Below are 21,982 nucleotides of genomic sequence, written 5' to 3'. Positions count from 1 at the left end.
AAGCTCGAACTCAGCATCAAAAACACGCTCTGGGAATCAATTTGGGACAACCCCAGGATTAAATATAGAGGGAAGGTCCTCGACATGCACACATGGAAAAAACTGGGCCTCTCTTATCCAGCTCAGCTGGATGAAGGAGGAGCGCCCGACACCTTCAACAGCCTGAGAACCCGCTACGACCTCCCCGAACTTGAACTATACAACTTCTTATCTATCAAAACTGCCATAACAAAATCCAAACTGAACAAACATAAGCCCTCAATATTCCAATACATGGAAAACATAAACAAGACAGGTCACCAAGTATCGCACTTGTACAAGCTCCTCCGGCCCGTTTCATCTAAACTAAACGCAAAGAACAGCAACTACTGGCAAACACAACTCGGTTATAACCTCACAGAACCAGACTTACACACCCTCTGGGCGACCCCATCAAAAAACATCATATCCCCAGTGCTAGCTCAAACCAAATTCTGGCTCCTACATCAGGCATTCTGGACTCCGGCCCGTCTAGCAGCTCTAGGCCTAAAAGATAACGACAGCTGCTGGAACTGTGGCGCGGCGGGAGGAGACCTTGCTCACCTTATCTTCTTATGTAAAAATGTTAGCAAATTTTGGGAGAAGGTGTTCAGCTTCATCAGCAAAGCCCTAGGATGCACCCTAAAACACTCATTTGCCACAACAACAACCGCTCACATCACAACAGAGCTAGTCACACAGCAGGACAGGAACCTACTAGACTTCCTCCTGATGATAGCAGTCAAAACAGTACTAGCAAAATGGAAAGATACGACTAAAGCCACATTCAAGGGGTGGCTGAATTGGGTCACATTCCTCAGAGGAGCTGACATCACAGCTTTAAGATCGTCACCATGGAAAAACCCCAACCGTGGAATGTGGTCAACACTAGACAAATTCCTCAGCACACACAAACCCCCATAAAACATATGAATACACCCGATCGCACACCAGCAACCGGAAGTAGCGAGCGGGTTCTAGCCCTTAAATGGCCACCAAACACATCTACGTTATGTTGTTAGTTGTACGCCCAACGGAGAGTATATGTCCAAACGAGGAAACATACATGTTAAATGTTAAATGTTTTAAACGCCGGAAGCCGAGAAGAGGGGCGAATACATAGATAAAGCGCCTAACCCAATGAGCTTGCCCATGGAACTTCCTATTCGTTATATGTAACAAAGTTTTTGTACTTTTGTATTCTGCAAAATACCAATAAAAATATATATATATATATAAAAATAAAAAAAAGAGCTATCTGATGCTGTTGCTACAAAGACATCTTCAGGAAAACTGAAGAAACAGCTTCTCCTGGCCGCTCATTCTCCGCAGTCGGGAACCTCACATTCTGACTCCTCCCTCAAAACTGTTACACACCCATTGTCCAGAAAGCACCAGCACCAGCTGCCACCAGAACACTCCCCTCACATGAAGGCATACTATCACACATACTCAAATAGAAGAAAACAGAAACACGCTGGTTAAATGTACTCTCAAACAGTAAGCAGGCAAATGTTGTTATGGCAGATACGTAGATTAAATAAAATCACAAACCTGGGCCCAGTGAGCGGATTTTCAAGCAACTCTATACAATCTTTCGATTTGAAACCTTATGAGGGCTACATCGATTCCTAATGACAAATTATTGATAAGTCTGTCTCAATTCCTACAGCTGTTTATTGATAACACATGGCATCAATTAGTCGGATTCTAGCCTGCCTCCCCTACAGACCCCGTCTCTGTTTCTTAACCTTGATTAGCTCATGCTGTTCGTTCACTTGTATATGTGAATGCTTTCTTAATGCAGGGATGCAATTACTGTCTTGTAAACCCCATTTCCGTCCCTTTCAATGTCAGGTACCATGAGAGCAGCCAGATGAGTTCGCTGGTGGAGACCTTTGTCAGTAAGGCCAGCGCGCTCCAGCGCCAAGGGAGAGCTGGGCGAGTGCGGGATGGATTCTGCTTTCGAATGTATACAAGAGAAAGGTAAGACTTCTAGAAACTTCAGCTTGCAACTCGGGCGCGTTGTTTCTATGTTTCTGAACTTTAAAAACGTGCTTTGCTGTATCCCTGCAGGTTTGAAAGCTTTTTGGATTATTCCGTTCCTGAAATTTTGCGTGTGCCGCTAGAAGAGTTATGTCTTCATATTATGGTAATGCTTTCACCTCCTTTCCACTAAGCCGTTCTCCTCTTAAGGAAATAATCGTGACCTAGAAGTTTTCATTACCACTTTTACATTTCTTGTTTCCCCGCAGACATGCATACCTTTGTGGATACATGTGTGGGCGCAAAGCGCTCACCTGCTGTCTGGATCAGCATTCAATATCAGACATGGTTCAGCAGCCATCCCATGCAAATGGGCCAGGCCGGCTTTAGCTCTGGTGGCGCCCTGTGCGACAATGTCTGTTGATGCCCCCCCAATGTCCACCTCTGCCACGGATTTCCTCTCTAGCACCCTTTAACAGTGCCTCTCAAGTCTCCATAACTACTGTCTCTCAGATTCACTTAGTTTCATAGCACCACTCATACCAGTGTAAGGTGTCAGAGCACTTTATACCACTCAAACATTGCACAGAGACAATCATGTGTGTGGAAATGAATATATGATTTTTCAACGATTTCAAGTTCCACGCATGGCATAACCACGCGAATTTTACATCGCAAGTGGCTTTACCACGCTGGAATTTACAACGAAGGATTGTACCACGTCTTACCTGCACGTCTTTCTCCAGCAGCCCTTACTTCCATCTACCATGGAAACAAGCGTCAAAACACGTCTTCCAAAATAAATAAAGGACTTCTTTTTTGACGTACACTGCACGTCTTTTTAAAAGGCTCTTTCCTTTTACTTCATTAATACCACAGAGCGTTTTTTTTTTTTAAATCTAACTCGCTCCTTAATTGTTGTTATTTTTTGGGGGGGAGACCCCCCCAGCCCCCCTCCCAACCCTCCCCCAGCCCCCCCAGCACGACTGGACGGAATACCACGTCTCCCCCCAACCCACGCTGAACGTACTTTCGTGGTATAGACGGTCGTGGAAGGCACCCACGTTGAAAAAACGTTTGCGTGGTAAGTGTACCGTGGTAAACGTTATGCGTGGGGATGCCTTCGTAGTAAATGATGTTTCCCTGTGGAAATCAGTGTATAGGAAATGTTACATCAGACAGTACTACAAGGTTTAGTGTAGGAGTGGCATCTCATCGATGCTGCTGGCAATATAGTTAAAGTTCTTACTCAGGAAAGGCACAGATTCAGAATTTAAAACGCAACATTATTTTTAAGGGTTCTTTTTCATAATAAGAATTGTTTTCTACCCCAATGAACCCTTTTCACAAGATTAGGATAATGAAAGACTAGGCAAAAAACATATAGCTCTAACATATGCCTTGCAGTTTGCAGCAGCTCTAGGATGACAGTTAATAGCTCAATGTTCTACATTAGGATTTTGACTTAGAAACGCCAAGTAACAAAAGGAGCGCTCTTACAGAAGCAGTAACCCACTGACCTATTTACATTATATGCACTTCGTTATCTGCATGGTACACGTTCTTCGCAGCAGGTATTTCAACCCTCTGCGCTATCTTAAGATGAGTCAACATTTCCACTAGACAAACCTCAGTCTCTTTCTAGGAAGACGATTAATCACGTGACTTCTCTTGACATTTTAATTGATGTCTGAAAGTTGCTGGAGGTCAGCAAAAAGGCATCAGGTGCTTTTAAAATGATGATACACATTTTCAAAGATGACGTCCCCTCCCCAAGTCAACACCTGGTGCGGTCGCACCGCCCTAGAGTCGGCCCTGCAAATGGGCCCAGTAAACGTTGAGCATGGATCAATGGAAAAGGGTAGAATGGTGATAGGAAAGGCAAAGAATAGTGGGGCATATTATCAAGAGAATAATCGCCGCTTTAGCGGCTGTTTTCGTCTGAAAAGTGTAGATAATTCCATCACATTATAAACAAGGACACGCTAGCGCGTTTATCCTTGATTTATCTCCCGTTTCTGTCACCACTCGCTACGCATCGATAATGAGATGCAAAGTAGGCGTGACTGACAGAAACAACATGGGAAAATATCGAGAAGGCAGCTTCGTGATATTAGCCAGGACGGGTAGTGATGATAATAATCGCGCTACCTCTGGCCTAACGCAGGAATTTAACGTCTGCTAAATTCCTGTGTTAGGTATACCTAATATGGGAAGTGGATTATGGGGTTAAGGCCACAGGAGCTTATCACCAAGATCATCGCTTTTTTGGGAGGGACATTGCTGTTTTTTCGGCGATGTTTAGCCATTTGCCCTCTATCGCTGGAATATTTATCGCCATAGCACTGAGCATTGGTAATACAGCACTAGCTTGGTGAGATATTCCAGCGATAGTCGGTGATAAATAAAGGCGCGCTAAGCGCGCTCGGCGATAATTATCGCCAACCCTAGATAATATGCCTCTAAAACTTCAATGAACACGATGGCTGAAGATCAGACAAGCTAGAATGGAAACATTGTAAAGTATTGCAGTTACAGGAAAGTATGAAGCACTAAACAGTCTAGTCTACATGTATCGACAAGTAAGACTGGAGCTTATAGTCAATTCTTTGAGTTCAGTGTAGCTAAAAGGAGTAAACCTATGGTCATGAGGGAGAAAGGGCAAGGAAGAGACCCAATGAACAACGATCTATCTGCAGACACACAGCATTGCTAATACTTAGGGGCAGACACTGAGCTGCCTCTATTAATGTTAGCTACCCATGTATGAGTCTGTCCATATGGTATTCTGGAATGGAGAGTATACTGCGGGTTCCCTTGCACGTAGGCTTGAATGGAATTTCAGTTGTGTGTGAAAGAAGGTTCCTTGCTCCACCTAAGTTATTAGTGTTTTTCCAGCAAGAGCAAAAGTGTAAAGGACCTCACTATTGCACAACCTTTGGACATTACAAAGAATTGTGTCAGTTATTATTACAAATCACTCTAAAAAAAAAATACAAAAAAAGTGATAGCACCATGATGCAAAAAGTTAGGAAATCCAGGCTGGATGATTGGGCTGATGGCTAAAGTCATAAACTAATTGTTGGATTTTTATTTGATTCAGAAATTAAGTATTTTAAAAATAGGCAATAAATATTGCAGTTTAATTTGAAAATAGTCCATATTGCATTCAATTTCTTTGCACTATCTTCATATTTCAAGAAGCCATCAGCAGACCCCACCGACCTCAAGAACTACCGACATATCTCCCTCCTCCCCTTCGCGGCCATATTCACAGAGAAGACCGTCCATGCACAATTAATCAAATTCATTAAAGAAAACTCCATCCTGGACCCCTCTCAATCCGCTTTCCGCTGCAACCACAGCACCAAAATCGCCCTACTCTCAGCCACAGATGACATCCGCAACCTCCTCGACCAGGGACACATCGCAGCCCTGACCCTACTCGACCTCTCGGCAGCATTCAATGCCGTCTCCCACCGCACACTCTCTGTCAGACTCCACGATGCACGCAAACAAGGAACCACCCTCAGCTGGATCCGCTCGTTCCTCACCAGCAGAACCCAAACTACCACTCTTCCTCTCCGAACCCACGGAAATAAACTGCGGAGTGCCCCAAGGATTGTCGCTCAGCCCCACGCTCTTCAACATCTACATGGCCCCCCTCGCTGCCATTGTCAGAAAGCACAAACTCAGCATAGTACCCTACGCCGACGACACCCAGCTCATCCTCCCCTCACCAAGGACCCAATCACCACCAGGCTCAACTTCCAAGAAGGAATGAAGGACGTCGCATCCTGGATGAGTAGAAACTGCCTGAAGCTCAACTCGGAGAAGACAGAAGTCCTCGTCCTCGGACCCTCCCCCTCGGCATGGGACAACACCTGGTGGCCCACCGCCCTCGGCAGCCCCCCCACACCACAAACCACGCCCGAAACCTCGGCATCGTACTTGACTCCTTCCTCTCCATGACCACGACAGGTCAACGCTGCCGCCTCCAGCTGCTTCAACACCCTCCGAATCCTCTGAAAGACCTTAACGTGGATCCCACACGATTCAAGGAAGGCCGCTACCCATGTGCTCATCACCAGCAGATTGGACTACGGCAATACCCTCTACGCCGGGATCAACAAGTCTCCTTTCCGTAAGCTCCAGACCAAACAGAACACCACAGCCAGACTCATCCTCGACATTCCTCGACACAAGCACACCCCCTAACACCTATGGAACCTCCACTGGCTCCCCGTCGAGAAGAGTCACTTTGAAGATACTCACCCACGCCTACAAATGCATCCACAACACCGGACCCCAATACCTCAATGAGAGAATCTCCCTCCACGTACCCAAGAGAAACGTCCCGATTCGCCCTCGCCGAAATGCGACGCATCCGTAGAGCCAGAACAGGTGGAAGAACCTTCTCCTACATTGCAGCCAAGACCTGGAACGAGCTCCCGCTCAACATAGGACGCGCCCCCTCCCTGAACATCTTCAGGGAGACGCTGAAGACCTGGCTCTTAGACTGAATTAAGCTGCTTAACCAGCCCCTGCCCCCCCCCCCCGTCCCCGCCCCGCCCCAGCGCCTTGAGACGCTCATGGGTGAGTAGCGCACTTATAATACCCCTGATTGATTGATTGATATTTGGAACAGTGTTTTTCCCATCATATATGCCTCAGATTAACCTGTGGATGATACTTTTCTCCATTTCTGGTGTTGTTACCTGCAGCAGTGCTGTGAACTTTTAAAGTGGGTTGGGTATTATTCTCAATGTTCTTAAATTAAGCTAAATGTACCAAGCATGTTACTTTTTCTATGTGTTAGCTCAAGTGTGACGTATTCTTTAGTCAGAATCTCCAGATGTTCAAAGTATAACTTTCAATCTGGGAATAAATATAATAGAACCACATTATAGCATCAATATCACATTCTGACAGCAGTGGGTCCTATGCCACTATCTTTTCCAATCAGTCCATGTATAGTTTGGCATAAGACAGAACATGTGGAGTCCCTATCACTGCTTGGTTACATAGAAATGTTTTCAGTCAAGCTACAAGTAGAAGATACCACAAGTTGAACTAGTCTTGTTTAACCAATGAATCAAAATGTGAAGATTGGCAAATTTGCAATCTTTACAGCATTTTGGGACTGTAGTTCATGGTCTACCAAGTGATTTCAGTGGACTGCAATTAAACACTTTTGAAAGCACTACAGTAATCAAAACCTTAGCGTCCCAGTTAGCTAAAATATGTGCTGCTAGTCAAAAGCCTTCCCAATCAGAGATTTAAATTGTGCTGGTTTTTCAGATTTTACAAGTGGCACTGTTTTTGTTAGCCCCATAATCTACACTCAATATACATTTCAACGGCAGCCCCATAAGTAAACAAGACAAAACATAATGAAAAGATGTGCTATGTAGACGGATGTCAGACAAAAATAAATGTGTAATATATACATAGATATATATATTCTACTTAGGTTGCTTATAACATGCTCTCTGTTGTTTACCATAGAAATGTGATCTTGGATCGCCTGAGGATTTTCTCTCCAGAGCCTTAGATCCTCCTAACCCTCAGGTCATCAGTAATGCTATGAGTCTTTTGCGGAAGATTGGAGCTTGCGAACTCATTGAACCCAAGTTGACGCCATTGGGCCAGCATCTGGCAGCCTTACCAGTAAATGTCAAAATTGGTAAAATGCTGATATTTGGGGCAATTTTTGGTTGTTTGGAAACAGTGGTAAGTGAAATGTTATCACACCATCTAAACTTTATTTTTGTTATTGTCTAAAATATGTGCATGTTCTTACCTTAAAGTCACAATTATGCCTGTGGAGGTGAAAGACAACATAGATTCTCATTGTTAAAGTATGCCTAACTACTGTAACCATGCTGTGTATTTAGTTGAGTGCTAATTCAATGGCATTATGTTCTAATTTTCTAGGCCTCCACACCTGAATTAAATTGTGGCCTGATGCAAAGACCATATCAAAGCAAAGTTAATAAAGTCGCAAGTGAGGTGGATGTTAAAGTATTCTAAACTATAATACTGATGTCTTTCAAAGTTAGCTGCTTAAACGTCCTGGCTAAGAGAATCAGAGTCCTTCAGGCAGTTACAAATGTAGATGAGGTCATTAATTTCATCCAGGAGACACACATCCTCGACAGGGATATTTGGTGGTTGTGATCTTGTACCTTTCCCAACAATAATAATCAATCAATCAGCATTTGTAGAGCACGGCACTGTAACCCCTGGGGTTATCTGGACGCTGGGGTGCGAGGTCTCAATCGAAAAGACAGGTCTTGAGGAAACAGCAGTAAGTGGGAAGAAACTAACAGAAAAAGCCCAAACCGAGGGCAGTAAAACAAGCACAAAAAAGAAAAACGAGCAGAATAGGTAAAACCGAGGGCAGAAAAGGCAAAACCGAGCAGAAGAAGGCAAAACAGAGGACAGAAAAACGATCAGAAAAGACAAACCGGGCAGCAGGTAGGTAGGCAGCAGAGGGTAGTGGATGTGGGCAAGCTGGACAGGAGAACTGTTGCAGGGGGAACTGGCACGAGAACCTGCTCAATGGGATAGTACTGGGACCTCCATTATGTAGGTCCTGGTTGGAGGGCGGGGCACTGTGTGAGAGGAAATGGCTGGAGTAGGGAAACGGCAGGAAGTGAGAAGAAGTGAGCAGAAAAAGGCAAAACAGAGGGCAGAAAAACAAGCAGAGAAGGCAAAACAGAGGGCAGAAAAACAAGCTGAGAAGGCAAAACAGAGGGTGGAAAAACAAGCAGAAAAAGGCAAAACAGTGGGCTGAAAAATGAGCAGAAAAGCCAAAAGAGAGCAAGAAACAACCAGAGGAGGCACAAACAGACTACAGCAGCTAGACATGAAGCAGAGGGTAGCGGACTGCAGGCAAGCTGGACAGGAGAACTGTCTCTGGGGGAGCTGGCATGAGGACCTGTTCAATGGGGTCGTGCTGTGTGTTGCATTTAAAAAAGAAAAATGTAAAGTTTACTTTTCATGTGTCAAGAACAGGTCTTGATATTTTTTCTAACGAACATTCACAAAGGCCTTTAGGGACCCCTTACCGTTTGTGAATTGGTTTCCAGCTACTTGAAGTAGGTGATAAAATGCAAATGTTTTGTCACTGCATTTCGGTCGCAAAACATTCCTACATAGTGCTGCGATTCGGTATTAGAAAAGGATGCCCTAAAAGCACTCCTTCCTAATACCGAATTTCTATGTATTTGCAATTCCAAATTGCGATTCGGTAACATGTTACCAAATCGCAAATTGGAATTCATACATACAAAAATGCATTTTACCAGTCGCAAACAGCCTGATTCTGAGAACTGGGACGTTTGTGACCGGTACAATGCATGATACATGTGGCCCTTAATCTAGAGCATTTAATATAACTCGTTCTCCTATAACTAGGATGATGCTACAGGTGTAGGACATTTTGGGGAACAGCTTGGGCTTTCGAAACACCCAGCCTTCTTACTCACTCAGGCTTTCAGACGATGGAGAGAAACGAGGTGGATCAAAGTAGGTTATACGTTCTACCTCAATGTGGTAAAATCATTGAGCATGTGAAACGAGACTATGCCCTAGGTGAAAGTGAACACTAAATATAATATAAACCCAGGCTAGACAGAGGGTCTTACAAAAAAAGATTAAAGAGGCAACAACCAGCAACTCACTGATTTTTGGAAGCTATAGACAAAAGTATAATGATGCTCACATGATTTCACTAATCTACAAACTATTAATAAAGGGTCTAACTAACACAAAGAGCAAAGCCCAAGGTAATTGGGAGAAGTAAGTGGGCATGGAGTTCTGGTTGGGACAGTGTGACCTTATTTTCAAGGATTCCTGCAGAGGAATCACACACTTATGCAGGGAAGCAGATAGTAAAATCCTAACCTGTTGGCAACTTACCCCACTTAGGCTTCATTTAATGAAAGCATGCACACTTATCAGGACTGTACTGAAGAGGATTCAATAAAATTGGGTAGATGCATCACGTTACATGGGACTGCCTGAAAGCGACTGCATTCTGGGGCAATTTTTTGAAAGATATAGACGCGCTAACGAGCCCTAACATCCCTATACCCAGCTGCCATTCTACTAAGCTGGGTGCCAACTTGTAAAGGTAGTTTGGAAATGTGAAAACACTTGCTAAACATTTACTAATGGCTGCAAAACAGTGCATCTTCACTATGTGGGGTAAACTACTTGCCCCCCCCCCCCATAAGAGACTAGAATAATAGACCTTGACAGATGCTGGGCATGGAAAAGATTACTTCAGCAGTCCACGGTGAAGACCAGAGGTTTTCAAAAAATGGGGCCCATTCTTACAGTTGTTTGCCAAAGAACTGCAGAGCGTTGACATGCCCCAATCACTTACAGTTCGCAGATAGCAGTGAACTGAAAGAAATCTGGCTAGATGGTGTACTAGGCCTGAACCGTTCTTACGCACACTTACTATTGAGCCTGTCACATTGTCACTGCCATAAGGGAAATGAGGTCACCACATTGGGATAATTGGTTGGTATGATGTGTATTGTTTACTTTTTGTATTTTCTTTTCTTCAAAATACAATAAAAACGATATAAAATATTCCACACCATTCTCTATAAATCCTGTAAACTGCATTCTATTGCATGACGTTTGTAGTTTTTCCTTGCATTCCTTACATGCTTGAATTATTGCATTGCTTGCATATTCAGCTTTGTAAACATCTTAGTGGAATCCACACAACTATGAGAGCATAAGTGACTGCACCTACCTCAGTGGCCATTGGGTATGTAAGCAATATATTTGAATCCAGAAAATCTCATTTGCCACTGCTTGTCTGAGAGTGTTCCAGGGCTGGCATCCCAGTCTACATTCCAGGGTTAAGACGAGGAACGATTGAGGTGTGGGGAGAGTTCTTATTATTTGAGGTGCCCCCCAAAGTATCCCCAGGGCAGGATGTATCTGTTCCTAGAGGAGGACGTCTTGGGATTCCTGGGTGGTGATAGAGACAGTCAAGCTGGCAGCCATTCCTTTTGTGTTGGAAGCAAACATGCAGCAAAAGCTGAGGCTCTACTGTATTGTGTATTTAAAAAATTCCTAGGCAGTCTTAATGGTAGACAGCAATTTGTGTGGACCCAACGGTAATAGGACAAGGCAAACAGTTTAAAAACAATAGAACAATCATTAATTAAAAATTAACATGTTTTTAATATACTTGATAAAAATCATATAAAGAACAGGGCAGTTCAAATTGTATGACAGTACAATAAAATTATATGCAGTTAATACATACACTAACACATTATATAATCTTTATACATAAGGAAAACACCATGTAATAGTCAGTGGTGCCCACAACCAGGGTGAAGAAACAGTACTCGACGTGCGTTTCGGCGAAAACGCCTTCTTCAGGAGCCACAAGATTAAAATCTGTAATTACATGTAAAGAAAATTAAATAATAAAAACACAATACTAAATTGGTCCATATTATCAAATTAAATACTTTATATATGCAATTTATAAAAACAATGCAATGTTATAACACATGTTGTTACATCACATATTGCCTATATCCTAGAACAAGAAGGCCCAACATACATTTTTTGTGTCTAACAAGTTGAGTGATCTACATTTGTAAAGACAAGAGATTGTTAAGTACTCAAAGGTTCATTGATTTTTAAGGATACATCTCTGTATAAACAGATTATTTTTAACAACTGCATCGGTCAGATATATAACATACGATATTGTTATAAGAGAAAATAGTATCAACTTACTACTGACCACAGGAAAAAGCAAAACACTGATATCTTCTAGTGGGTGGCAAGAATACAATGTACCTAGAGAACGAATAATCTCTATGTCAAAAGTACGTACAAATTAGTGTGACGTATCATGAATACAAAAAATTGCATACATATCAGAATTGTTGACACGATGGGAAAAATTATAATAAGTCACATGAACACAAAATAAGCGGCCGTATCGACACAGAGACATGTAGAATACTGACACTTAATCTGGGATGAAAAACACACATTCTATTTAAAAAAAAAAACCTTTAGATCAATATGTTGTTTATATATGCTGATAAAACAGACCATATTAGTGTAAAGACAGAACTAAATATGCTCTGTAACGGGCAAAACTGTAGTACCTGTTAGAGTAGGTGCACAATGTTCTTGATTGAAGTGGTACAAAATGAAAACATATAATTGTCACGAGTTTCTTAGTTGTGTCTGATAGAGACCTGCAAAATATGTAATTATATCTATGGTCGATAAATATAGACAGATCCGGTTTAATAGCTGAAACAGGTTTACTTATGATCCTATGGCAGCTAGTAAAGGACTATTTACCTTCTGTGATCTCTCACGGGATTTAATTCTTCGTATTAATACCGTGTAAATCCAGTTGAAAGCGGCAAGAAATGGTGCTATACAAGATCTAAAGGGTAAAAAGAGTAATGACCAGAAGTCAATATCTGCACTCGCTGCTTAAAAGCTATCGGTATTGCTCAGGGATGTAAATGTGAATAGCTACCTGAAGCCAATGAACGTGGTCAGTATTTTACGGAGACCAAACGTTGAATGATAAAATAGTGGGATTTCTGTAATTCACGGGATAGTGGCTAAAAATAAAGAAGCGCTAGAGTTAGAAATATACGGCGTTTGTTAATAGAGGGGCACTCAGATAAGACATATGTAGCGATTGACGAGAGTTATTAATCATCAATGGTAATAGCAGGCGTTAGTTACATAGATAATAACAAAAGAGCTTGATTTCATGCTTGATTAAATAGACTCCAACAGTAGAAATGTGCGGCGCTTGTAAATAGAGGGGCGCTCGAATTGGACATATGTGGCGCTTGATGAGAGTTATTAATCATTAATGGTGGTGGCAAGCGTTAGACACATAATTAATTGCAAGAGAGCTCGATGTCATGCTTAACTAAACAAACTCCAATACTAAAAGGTCTCCGAGTGAATATGGCCGAATTGAGAAAAAACCTCTATTTAGTGAACCGGAAGGGAATATCCTCAGTTACAGGTAACCACTGATGGACTTTAAAAAAAAAATTAAACGTGATTACAACTAAATGAGTTACTTAACTATGAAGTCCTAATCTATAGCCTTAGAATCGCAGGTCCATAAAAGTGTTACCTGATCAAAATAGCACGCAAAGTTCAGGATGAGGCGTGCGGCGATATCGTGATATGGCGTGCCGTCGAACGAAATTAGAGTCAATGCGACGCGGCAGACCACGCTGTATATATGGGCTGCTCAATGGGCGGGGCATATAGAAAGTATAGGAATGAGTCAAGGAGCTAAAAAACAGACTTATAGAGCCCTATATACCGAGAGGGTCATCTTCAAAATGGTAAAAATAAACCAACAATTACACGATATAAGCAACGGATGAATTCTCAAAAAAGAACCCAGAGCCCTAGTGTCAACAAGGCCCCTAGTGTCAATATACAATGCACGCAACAAAAGATGCCACAATGTATCAAAAACGGACTTTATTTTCATCCAATTGCTGCAACCAGCATGGCTGCCAATTGTGAAAAAATACACGATGCTAAACGGTAATGTTGCTCAGCTCGGTCCGTGTAAATAGCAACAGAATGGAAAATGGCGGTGATGTAGGGAATATTAAATTCTTTAGATGATAACCTCTTTTTCGAAAGCAATCCGTGCTGGATTGCTAAAGAGTAAAGAGCGTATGTCACAAAAGAGAGATGTTACAAAGGAGAGATGTTATCATACCTCTTTCTAGGGTACAGGGAAAGGAACACCTGGAAATAAACACAGGGAGAAGGGACAAATTCAAGTGCTCACACTAATTTAGTGGTGGCTTTACATACGGAGCATAGGATGAGCAAACTTATAATAATAATGATAATGATAATAATAATGAAGGCCAGGAATCCAATACAATCACAGGAAGGTAAGTAAAGAGACAAAAGAGGGGAACTGATAAACAAAGAGACAAAAGAGGGGAACTGATAAACAGAAGCCCAAAGGGCTAAGGAAACAAATCTTAGTTGATAGCGTTTTCCCAGGGGATTTCTGAATTGAGACCTTTCTTAAATGTCCCAAGAGAAAAAATCCAAAAAACTTCTCGTTTTTTACGGGTTTTGTTTCCACCTTTGCTTTCAGGAAGTCTAATCTTTTCAATAATGCGCCATTTAAATTCATCTGGCGCATGTTGTTTTTCAAGAAAGTGTTTCACCAGCGGGGCCGCAATTTTGTAGGTACGAATAGTAGAGCGATGCTCTGTAAGTCTTACTTGAACAGGTCTAGATGTTTCCCCAACATACCCTAGATGACAGGGGCATAAAATGAAATAGATACAATTCGCAGTCTTACAATTCCACATGTCTTTTGCGTCTACACGACAACCATTGTGCTCAAATGACTCACCTCCCATGATGTTCGGACATGACTTACAGGTTGAGCATCTCACTGTACCTTTAACGGGGAAGTTGTTGTCGATGGTCCTTTGGACAAATTCAGACCTAGGATGGTTGACAGTAAATCGTGAATGCACAATTAAATCCTTTAACTTAACTTGTGATGTAGGGTTGGAATTGAGAATGTGCCAATTAGTATTCATAATGTGCTTCACTGTGTTATCTAGGGTGGAATGTTTGGTAACACAAACGAGTTGGGTATTTTCTTTTAGTTTTTTTTTTCAAAGAAGTGAGTCACGGTCATAAAATCTTGCTCGTTTGAACGAGTCCCTCTCTAGTCTATGGGGGTATCCTCTATTCAAGAATTTTTGGCGCATAATGCTGGCTTGCGCATCATAGTCAGCTAAATTGGTACAGTTTCTCCTAATCCGGAGGAATTGGGAGAAAGGGATGCTTTCACGTTGGCAACGAGGGTGGAAACTCTTAAAATGCAAGAGAGTGTTCCTCGCAGTAGGCTTCACAAAAAGATCGACAATCAATTTGTTCTGATTTTTGATGGTTAGGTCAAGAAACTCTACTTGTTGTTCATTATGGTGGGCTGTAAATTTTAAATTGACATCGGTAAGGTTGATCCATTGGAGAAACTCAAATAAGGTATCTTTCCCATTGGTCCAGATAAAAAAGATGTCGTCTATATATCTGGACCAATGGGAAACTGACTCATAAAATGGGGCCACCTCATTGTGGATGAATTTTGTTTCAAAAGCCGCCATATAAATATTGGCAATCGAAGGCGCCACAGAGGCCCCCATGCTGACACCCTTTATCTGACGGTAAAGGGTGTCACCAAACTCAAAGATGTTCTCAGTTAGAACAACGTGTAGAAGATCCAGTAAAAATTCTTTCGGACACTCTATATTGAACAAGTCAATGAACCAGCTGGTAGCTAGAAGCGCTTCTTTTTGGGGTATATTACTGTAAAGTGCCTCGACGTCCATTGTTACCATAATGTCTGTTCTAGGGTTAAAAGCCAGATTTTCAACTTTGTTTATCATATCGCCCGTGTCTTTGATATAGGATTTGATTTTAGGTATGTGGGGGCGCAGAAAAAAATCTATAAATTTGGACAAAGGTTCGGTATTGGTTCCGATGGTCGATACAATGGGCCTATATGGGGGGTCAGAAAGGCTTTTATGAATTTTAGGCATGCCGTAAATGCATGCTGTTTTTCCTTGGTGAAAATTCAAAAAGTCAAACTCTTTGTGGTCAATGTCTCCAGATGACAGGGCCTTGTTAGTAAGAGTCAACATTTTTTGGGATACCCTACCTAGGGGATTCACATTGATTTTCGAATATGTAGTGACATCTGCTAACATAATGTTCATCTTTGATTCATAAAGATCCGCATCTAACACCACAATCCCGCCCCCTTTGTCACAGCTTTTGATCACTAGTCTGTTATTGTTTTTCAAAGATTTAAGTGATTCAGATTCCTCCTTACTGGGATTGTAAACAGGTTTGGGTATAAAGCGGAGGGCCCTTTCTAATTGTTGTAGAACAACAAGTTCAAAAGCCGCTACCTCTGGGCCGAGCTGGTCTAAAGTGGGATAGAAGGTAGACGGCAATGATAGCTGTCTAGCCTCACTTTGGGTCTCATTCGGATTTTCCATTGATGCAAAGTATTTCTTAAGTCTAATCCGTCTAAAAAAGGAAATGACATCTGTTTGTAATTCAAAAATGTTCACATGGGCATGTGGAACATATAAAAGGCCCTTCGATAGTAAGGATTCTGCCTGGGAGTCAATGGTACTAGATGAAAGGTTAAATATGGGGATCACATCCCCTGGCCCCAATATTGGCGATTGCGTGTTTTGCGAATAAAGTGGGGTTCTAGCTGCTGATGTTGTTGGTGTTGGGGTTGTTGTTGGTGGTGTGATTGCTGGAAATTTCCCCTGTTGTGACTCTGGAAATGAACTCTGGGGCGTCCACGGCGGAGGCCCCTGTTGGATAAAAAAGGCTTTGAACGGGGGCCATTGTATTGATTATAATTGGCCTCTGTATCATAGAATGCATTAGTGCCTTCATTTTCAGAGTCTGAGGTATCCGTAAAGTTATTAACTCATTGTGGGTTGGATCTAGTCTCATCTACGTAATGATTTTGTTTATAGAAATCCTGTTTTAAGTAGGGGTATGTACCTTCTAATGTATAATAGCGTTTATCTTTAATCAATTTATCGTTCTTGCGTTTATCTAGATAGGCACTAAAGGATTCTAATTCTCTATTTGCTTCTTCTATTTTTTTGATGGCCTCATCTATATTCCCTGAAGCTCTAAGTTTAGTTTCAAGTTCCTCGATCTCCGTCTTAATTGCCGCTGCTAGTTCTTTGGCAGTGCCGACAATTAAGATCATGAGGTCTCGCGAGCATCTATTGGCGATGTGACTCCACTTTTCAAGAAAGGGTTTGTGATGAACGAAAAGACCTGGAATATTTCGGACAAGCATCCTGGGACCGGTTTCGGATTCATAATCCTCATCAGCCAGGCTATCTTGAATGGTGGTGGATTAAACCGAGATCAGTTGATTGGGGGTGAGTGTTTGATTTGCTCAAACGCTCCGTCCATCATCCCCTTTTGTTTCGCTTTGTTCGCCCTAAGTGTGGCAGGGTATGCTCAGACGTGAGTTCCTTGCTCACTTGGCCACTGGATTCAAGATATCCTGGCTGATGAGGATTATGAATCCGAAACCGGTCCCAGGATGCTTGTTTCCGGTCCATGGAAGACATGGCTTGGCAGTTCGGGCTGTACTGTTCCAATGAGGCACAGGGTCAGACTGATTTGCATATAGCCATGTCTGAAATGGGGTGGCTGAGTGGGCTAAAGAATGGTGGTGGATTAAACCCAGATCAGTTGACTGGGGGTGAGTGTTTGATTTGCTCAAACGCTCCGTCCATCATCCCCTTTTGTTTCGCATTTTAATCTCCGGCCCACCTGTAATTTTGTTGATGGCTCCAGTCAATATAATAGAGAACTGTGATTTCAAGTACGTTTTCTTTATTTCTTAAATGTTCTTTCATTTTGTCGTTTCTTTGTGTCCAGGCAACCCTTGCTGCAACAATGACTGAAAAATCCCCATTTTCAACACCAATTGGACGAAAAGATGAAGCCGATTTGGCCAAATCTGCAATGGCTATTGCAAACTCTGACCATTTGACAATCTATAATGCATACTTAGGGTAATGTCAGTTATGCTCTAATTTTATATGTTGTAATTTACCAGTAGTTGCTTTTAATGCAATCTGTCGCTCAAGGTGTGTTAGAGTGTGTTACCGAGGTAAGCTGGTAATAAAATGAAATAATTAAAACAAGCAGTGGCAGTGCCAAAAGGTCCTGCTTTACAAGAATGTTGTATGGTAATGTGAAGCCTTACAAGTAGATAGCATTGAAATGGATATGTATTTGTGTAGAAGAAAACAACTGTCGAATAATATTAATGTAGGTTAAAAGGTCAGGTGGCAGTTGCACTGTCAACACAGACCTAGAACTCTGTCTAGGTTAATGACTGCCTTCCTCTCACCTGTGCTGCTGCCAGAGAAAAACACCATAAGTTATCTCATTATCTAAGACACTTTAATAGCATTAGAATGCTATGAGTGTGCCCTTGAAAGTTCAACCTCAATAATCTGGATACATAAACAAAATGATGACTGCTGGGCATGTACTTTTTTGTGGAAGCACAGAGCTTCTGCCCAATCAAAACGTATACTCATGGCTCCCAACATGTGGGAGGAACCAAACACCCCTCTTCTGGTGGTTCTCACATAATTGTTTGGCGACAGCAGCGCTGTCAAGTCAGATCATTAAAAGAGACGAAAGGAAGGTGATGGTAGGTTGTGAATGTGAGCGGGCGCTCGCCATGTGTTGATAACCTCTTTGAAAGTCTAGTCCTTGTATGGATGAGGTTGAAAAGGCTCTGTCAATACTAATTTTTCAGCATATGACAATGCAGCACATGGTGGAGTGAACCCTTGGGCTCCAAGTGCTACATACAGGGGGCCATATTTATCAGCCCAGTTATATTGCGCTTGCACCATGCAACACAAAACTGTGATTTATGAAGACACGCAAGGCCACTTTCTGTGTCCCTGAGTGGCTTTATAAATCAGGAGTAACACAATGCGTTACTCTACCCTGAGAAGGTGCAACTCCCATGGTTTTTGACGCATTCTCAAATTGACCAGAACTGATAGACACAGGAACGTGCCAAAAAGATACGCCTTCTCAGGGGAGACGTTACCAGTTGAAATATCTTTCTTTTTTCCTTGTTACTTCATCTTTCTATGTGTGCTGTATTCTGCAGAGCACATAGAAAGAGAAGTCTGCCTCTCAGGATTGTTTATGTGTCGGAATGTGCCCATACCTGTACAAAAACAATCCTGTATGCATCAGATGTACCCGTGCACCCTGGTGCAAGGGTGCCGGCATTGGGGCTAGGCATCCCAATGTGTGCCAGTGCTGGGGAAAGGACAGGAATGTGCTGTATTGGGATAAATACGGCATTCCTGCCCTTTCCCTGTGATGCAGCGCAGCCAGGTGACTTGCTGTGCCACGCCTCAAAGTCATAAATACTTCCTTCAGAGTAATGAAGGTTCTAGATGGAGGTTGCAGATCTTTGGCATTACCTTGCTTGTGATCCCTGCTCTGTGTCTGGCAATCTCTGCACATTAGAAAGACTTCTTGGAAAAATATCTATCTGTAATAAATGTATGCGGTCTAGGATGCGTATGTCTGTTCAAGATTGTTAGTTTCTTTGAATTATACAGACATATGCTATTCCTGCACTCTTTTGCCACTTACATAAATTCTGTAGGCTTGTTCTGGACTTGCAGCGATCGACCTGATTACTAACAATAATTATAGCCCTTTGTTTTTAGCAGTAACTTATTTGTATAATGTATTTCATGGCCTTTATAATATCAGACTGTTTTGCCATTATGGTGATTTTTCTTTGCTGGTCAGAATCAGTGACTATCTCTTTCTCTCGACATTTAGCTACATAAAACATAAATTACGCACGCACCATGTACTTCTTAAAACTTCACAAAGGGATGATATATCATATGGCTTCATAAATGACATCTAAGATGACAACGTTGATGAAATCATATGTGACATATAATGCACCCGACCACCTGTGATGCAACCTCTACTGAACGGGCTTTGGCTGCAACGTGAGGCTTTTGGGCTCCAAACCTGCAGTGTGGGTCACCTTTGCTGTCCCACCTTTGGTTGGTCAAGGGCTTTGGTGGTGGGCCTAAGGACATGCAGCCATCCCTTCCGCTCAGGCTTTAGATGTAGGGTCTGGTATGTGCCCAGGCTCTGTGTCTAACCCAGTGTGCATCCAATTTCTGGTGTGCGGGTCCTTCGGCCATGGGATGCTGTGGTTTAATACACCTAACATCAAGTGCAGCCAGTCCCCATTACCTTTGGCCATTGTCCATGCGCAGCGGTGGTTGCCTGCAGGGCTGGTATTTATCTCCTGTGCAACCAACCCACTGCATGTGGGCTGTTTGCAGGGCCTCCTCTTGTCCAGGACTTGCGCACAACTTTTAGTACTTCCATTGTCCGCTGTGCCCACCCTTAAGCCATGCACAGCTGGGGGTTTATCATAGGGCATGACTTGATCTGTTGCATTCAATGGCATCCATTCGATACGTTTAGCCATACATGTGGCTAAACTTGGCTGTGCAACAGGGCCTGGGTATGTGCCTAGTTGCCTAATGATTTTTATTATTTATAACATGATATAGGTGCTGCGCATGACTTGTGGCCGGACCCTGCGACTAGCAGCATTTTCCAGAGCACAGGGTGGGGTCTGGGAACTGCTCCTGCTCCAGCTAGCCCTATGTGCCACCAACCCAGCTATGCACAGCCTTTGACCATGGGCAATGAGAATGGAATCCTTAAATTGTAACACCAATATATAATACATTTGTCTGAGACCATTACAGTACTTGTGTTCGTTAGAGATTAAGGATACAAAGCTAATATAATTGTACGTTCATATAGCTTTGACCACAGAAAGTCTTGAAACAATAGTATTTAAGGTTGACACACATTTATATTGACTTTCATGAAGGTCGACTTCTTTGCTGTATTCACCCCCACCCTCCTCTGCTGTCGCTATAGAAACAAGTGCATTCCGTAATTCCATCGCCAACCATGACCCTTTGTATTTCTTTCTATTAAGGTGGAAACGTCTTCGTTCTGAAGGATACCACTCTGAGATGTCTTACTGCAGAAAACATTTTCTGAACAGAAAGGCGCTGTTAACAATTGAGGTATATTTAGAAATTCTTCACGTTATACTTTTGGAAATATGTTGGTCTTGAGCAGCCAGTCCTAAAAATGTTACCCCCACCTGTTATTATTTAAAAATATTGACCCTTTTATATTTTATATTGTGTAATGAACATTCATATCCTTTACAGTGGTCTAAATTTCTTAAGCCTTACAGTAGATGCTCACTTGGCATTGGCAAAGGACGTTCTAAATTGTGTCCTATTAATCATACCTTGCATACACAAACTATGCACATGTACTATTGTCTGTGCAGTTACCATGAGTGGAAGCGTCTACACCACGCAGCTATTGTAATCTTAGAAAGCTTTTGGCGCCACTTCAAAAGAGCATGAAAGCAGCAGCATCTACTACCTAGATGCACCATGTAATCACCAAAGGCATATTTATGACCCAATGTGCTTCGCTTTTGCACCACGCAATATTGTACATGTGGGATGCAAACTTTAAGTGAGATGTATGGAGCCATGCAAGGCCACTTTGCGTGGCCCTGAGTGGCTCCATACATCTGGAGTAAAGCAACACAGCGCAAATCGTTGCGTTGCCTTAATCTGACACGGGAAGGTGTTCCATGGGCTTTGCATTGGTTTTCCCAAGCAGCTCCCATGCGTTTTGATGCATTCCCAGATTTACCAAAATTGGTACACCTGGAAATGTTCCAAAAAGAAAGCGCTTTCCTAGGGGAGGCATGAAGGGGTGACATATCTCTATTTCTCCCTGTTACTTCCTCTTTCTATGTGTGCTGCAGGAGAGCACATATAGAAAGAGGAATATGGCTCTGGGGATTGTTTTTGTGCAGGAAGGTATCTCTTCCTGCACAAAAACAATCCTGCATGCAATGCAGGCACCTTTGCACCGTGGTGCAAGGGGCCTTTGTTTTCGCGAGGCTGCCTAAAGGGCTCCAACGCATTTTTACTCTTTCCCTGTCACGCAGGGCAGCGAAGCAAGGTGACTTTTTGCGCTGCAGTGTGTGACAATTATGCAAATATGCTCCCAAGTACTCTTTATGGGAAGAATTTGCACCAATCAGTGATTTTTGCACAACACAGTTGTCTTAGAACTCACAGCTTCATCTGTGACAGGGCTGCATCTTGCAACACTGTAACATTTTTAGGAATTTAGACACGATCAGGAAAGCTCCTTTTATCCTTAAGGCTGTGGCCTTAAAAGACCTATAAAAGGACCCCCATGCACATGC

The 21,982-nt window shown here is 42.5% G+C and overlaps 1 protein-coding gene across 1 annotated transcript in view; it reads left to right on the top strand.

Moving 5' to 3' along the window:
• The window catches only part of DHX29 (DExH-box helicase 29), a 980,951-nt gene that overhangs the window by 891,527 nt on the left and 67,442 nt on the right, over positions 1-21,982 (top strand). The window contains exons 19-23 of the mRNA XM_078675085.1: positions 1,876-2,004; positions 2,095-2,170; positions 7,513-7,737; positions 17,524-17,660; positions 20,675-20,765. Of these exons, the coding sequence (XP_078531211.1) occupies positions 1,876-2,004; positions 2,095-2,170; positions 7,513-7,737; positions 17,524-17,660; positions 20,675-20,765 (658 nt within the window). The remainder of the gene's footprint in view (positions 1-1,875; positions 2,005-2,094; positions 2,171-7,512; positions 7,738-17,523; positions 17,661-20,674; positions 20,766-21,982) is intronic.

This window comes from Lissotriton helveticus, chromosome 2_1, assembly GCF_964261635.1.
Source record: "Lissotriton helveticus chromosome 2_1, aLisHel1.1, whole genome shotgun sequence".
NCBI classification, from domain to species: domain Eukaryota; kingdom Metazoa; phylum Chordata; class Amphibia; order Caudata; family Salamandridae; genus Lissotriton; species Lissotriton helveticus.
The sequence above is the reverse complement of the archived record's forward strand: the minus strand, read 5'-3'. Positions and strand labels throughout refer to the sequence as shown.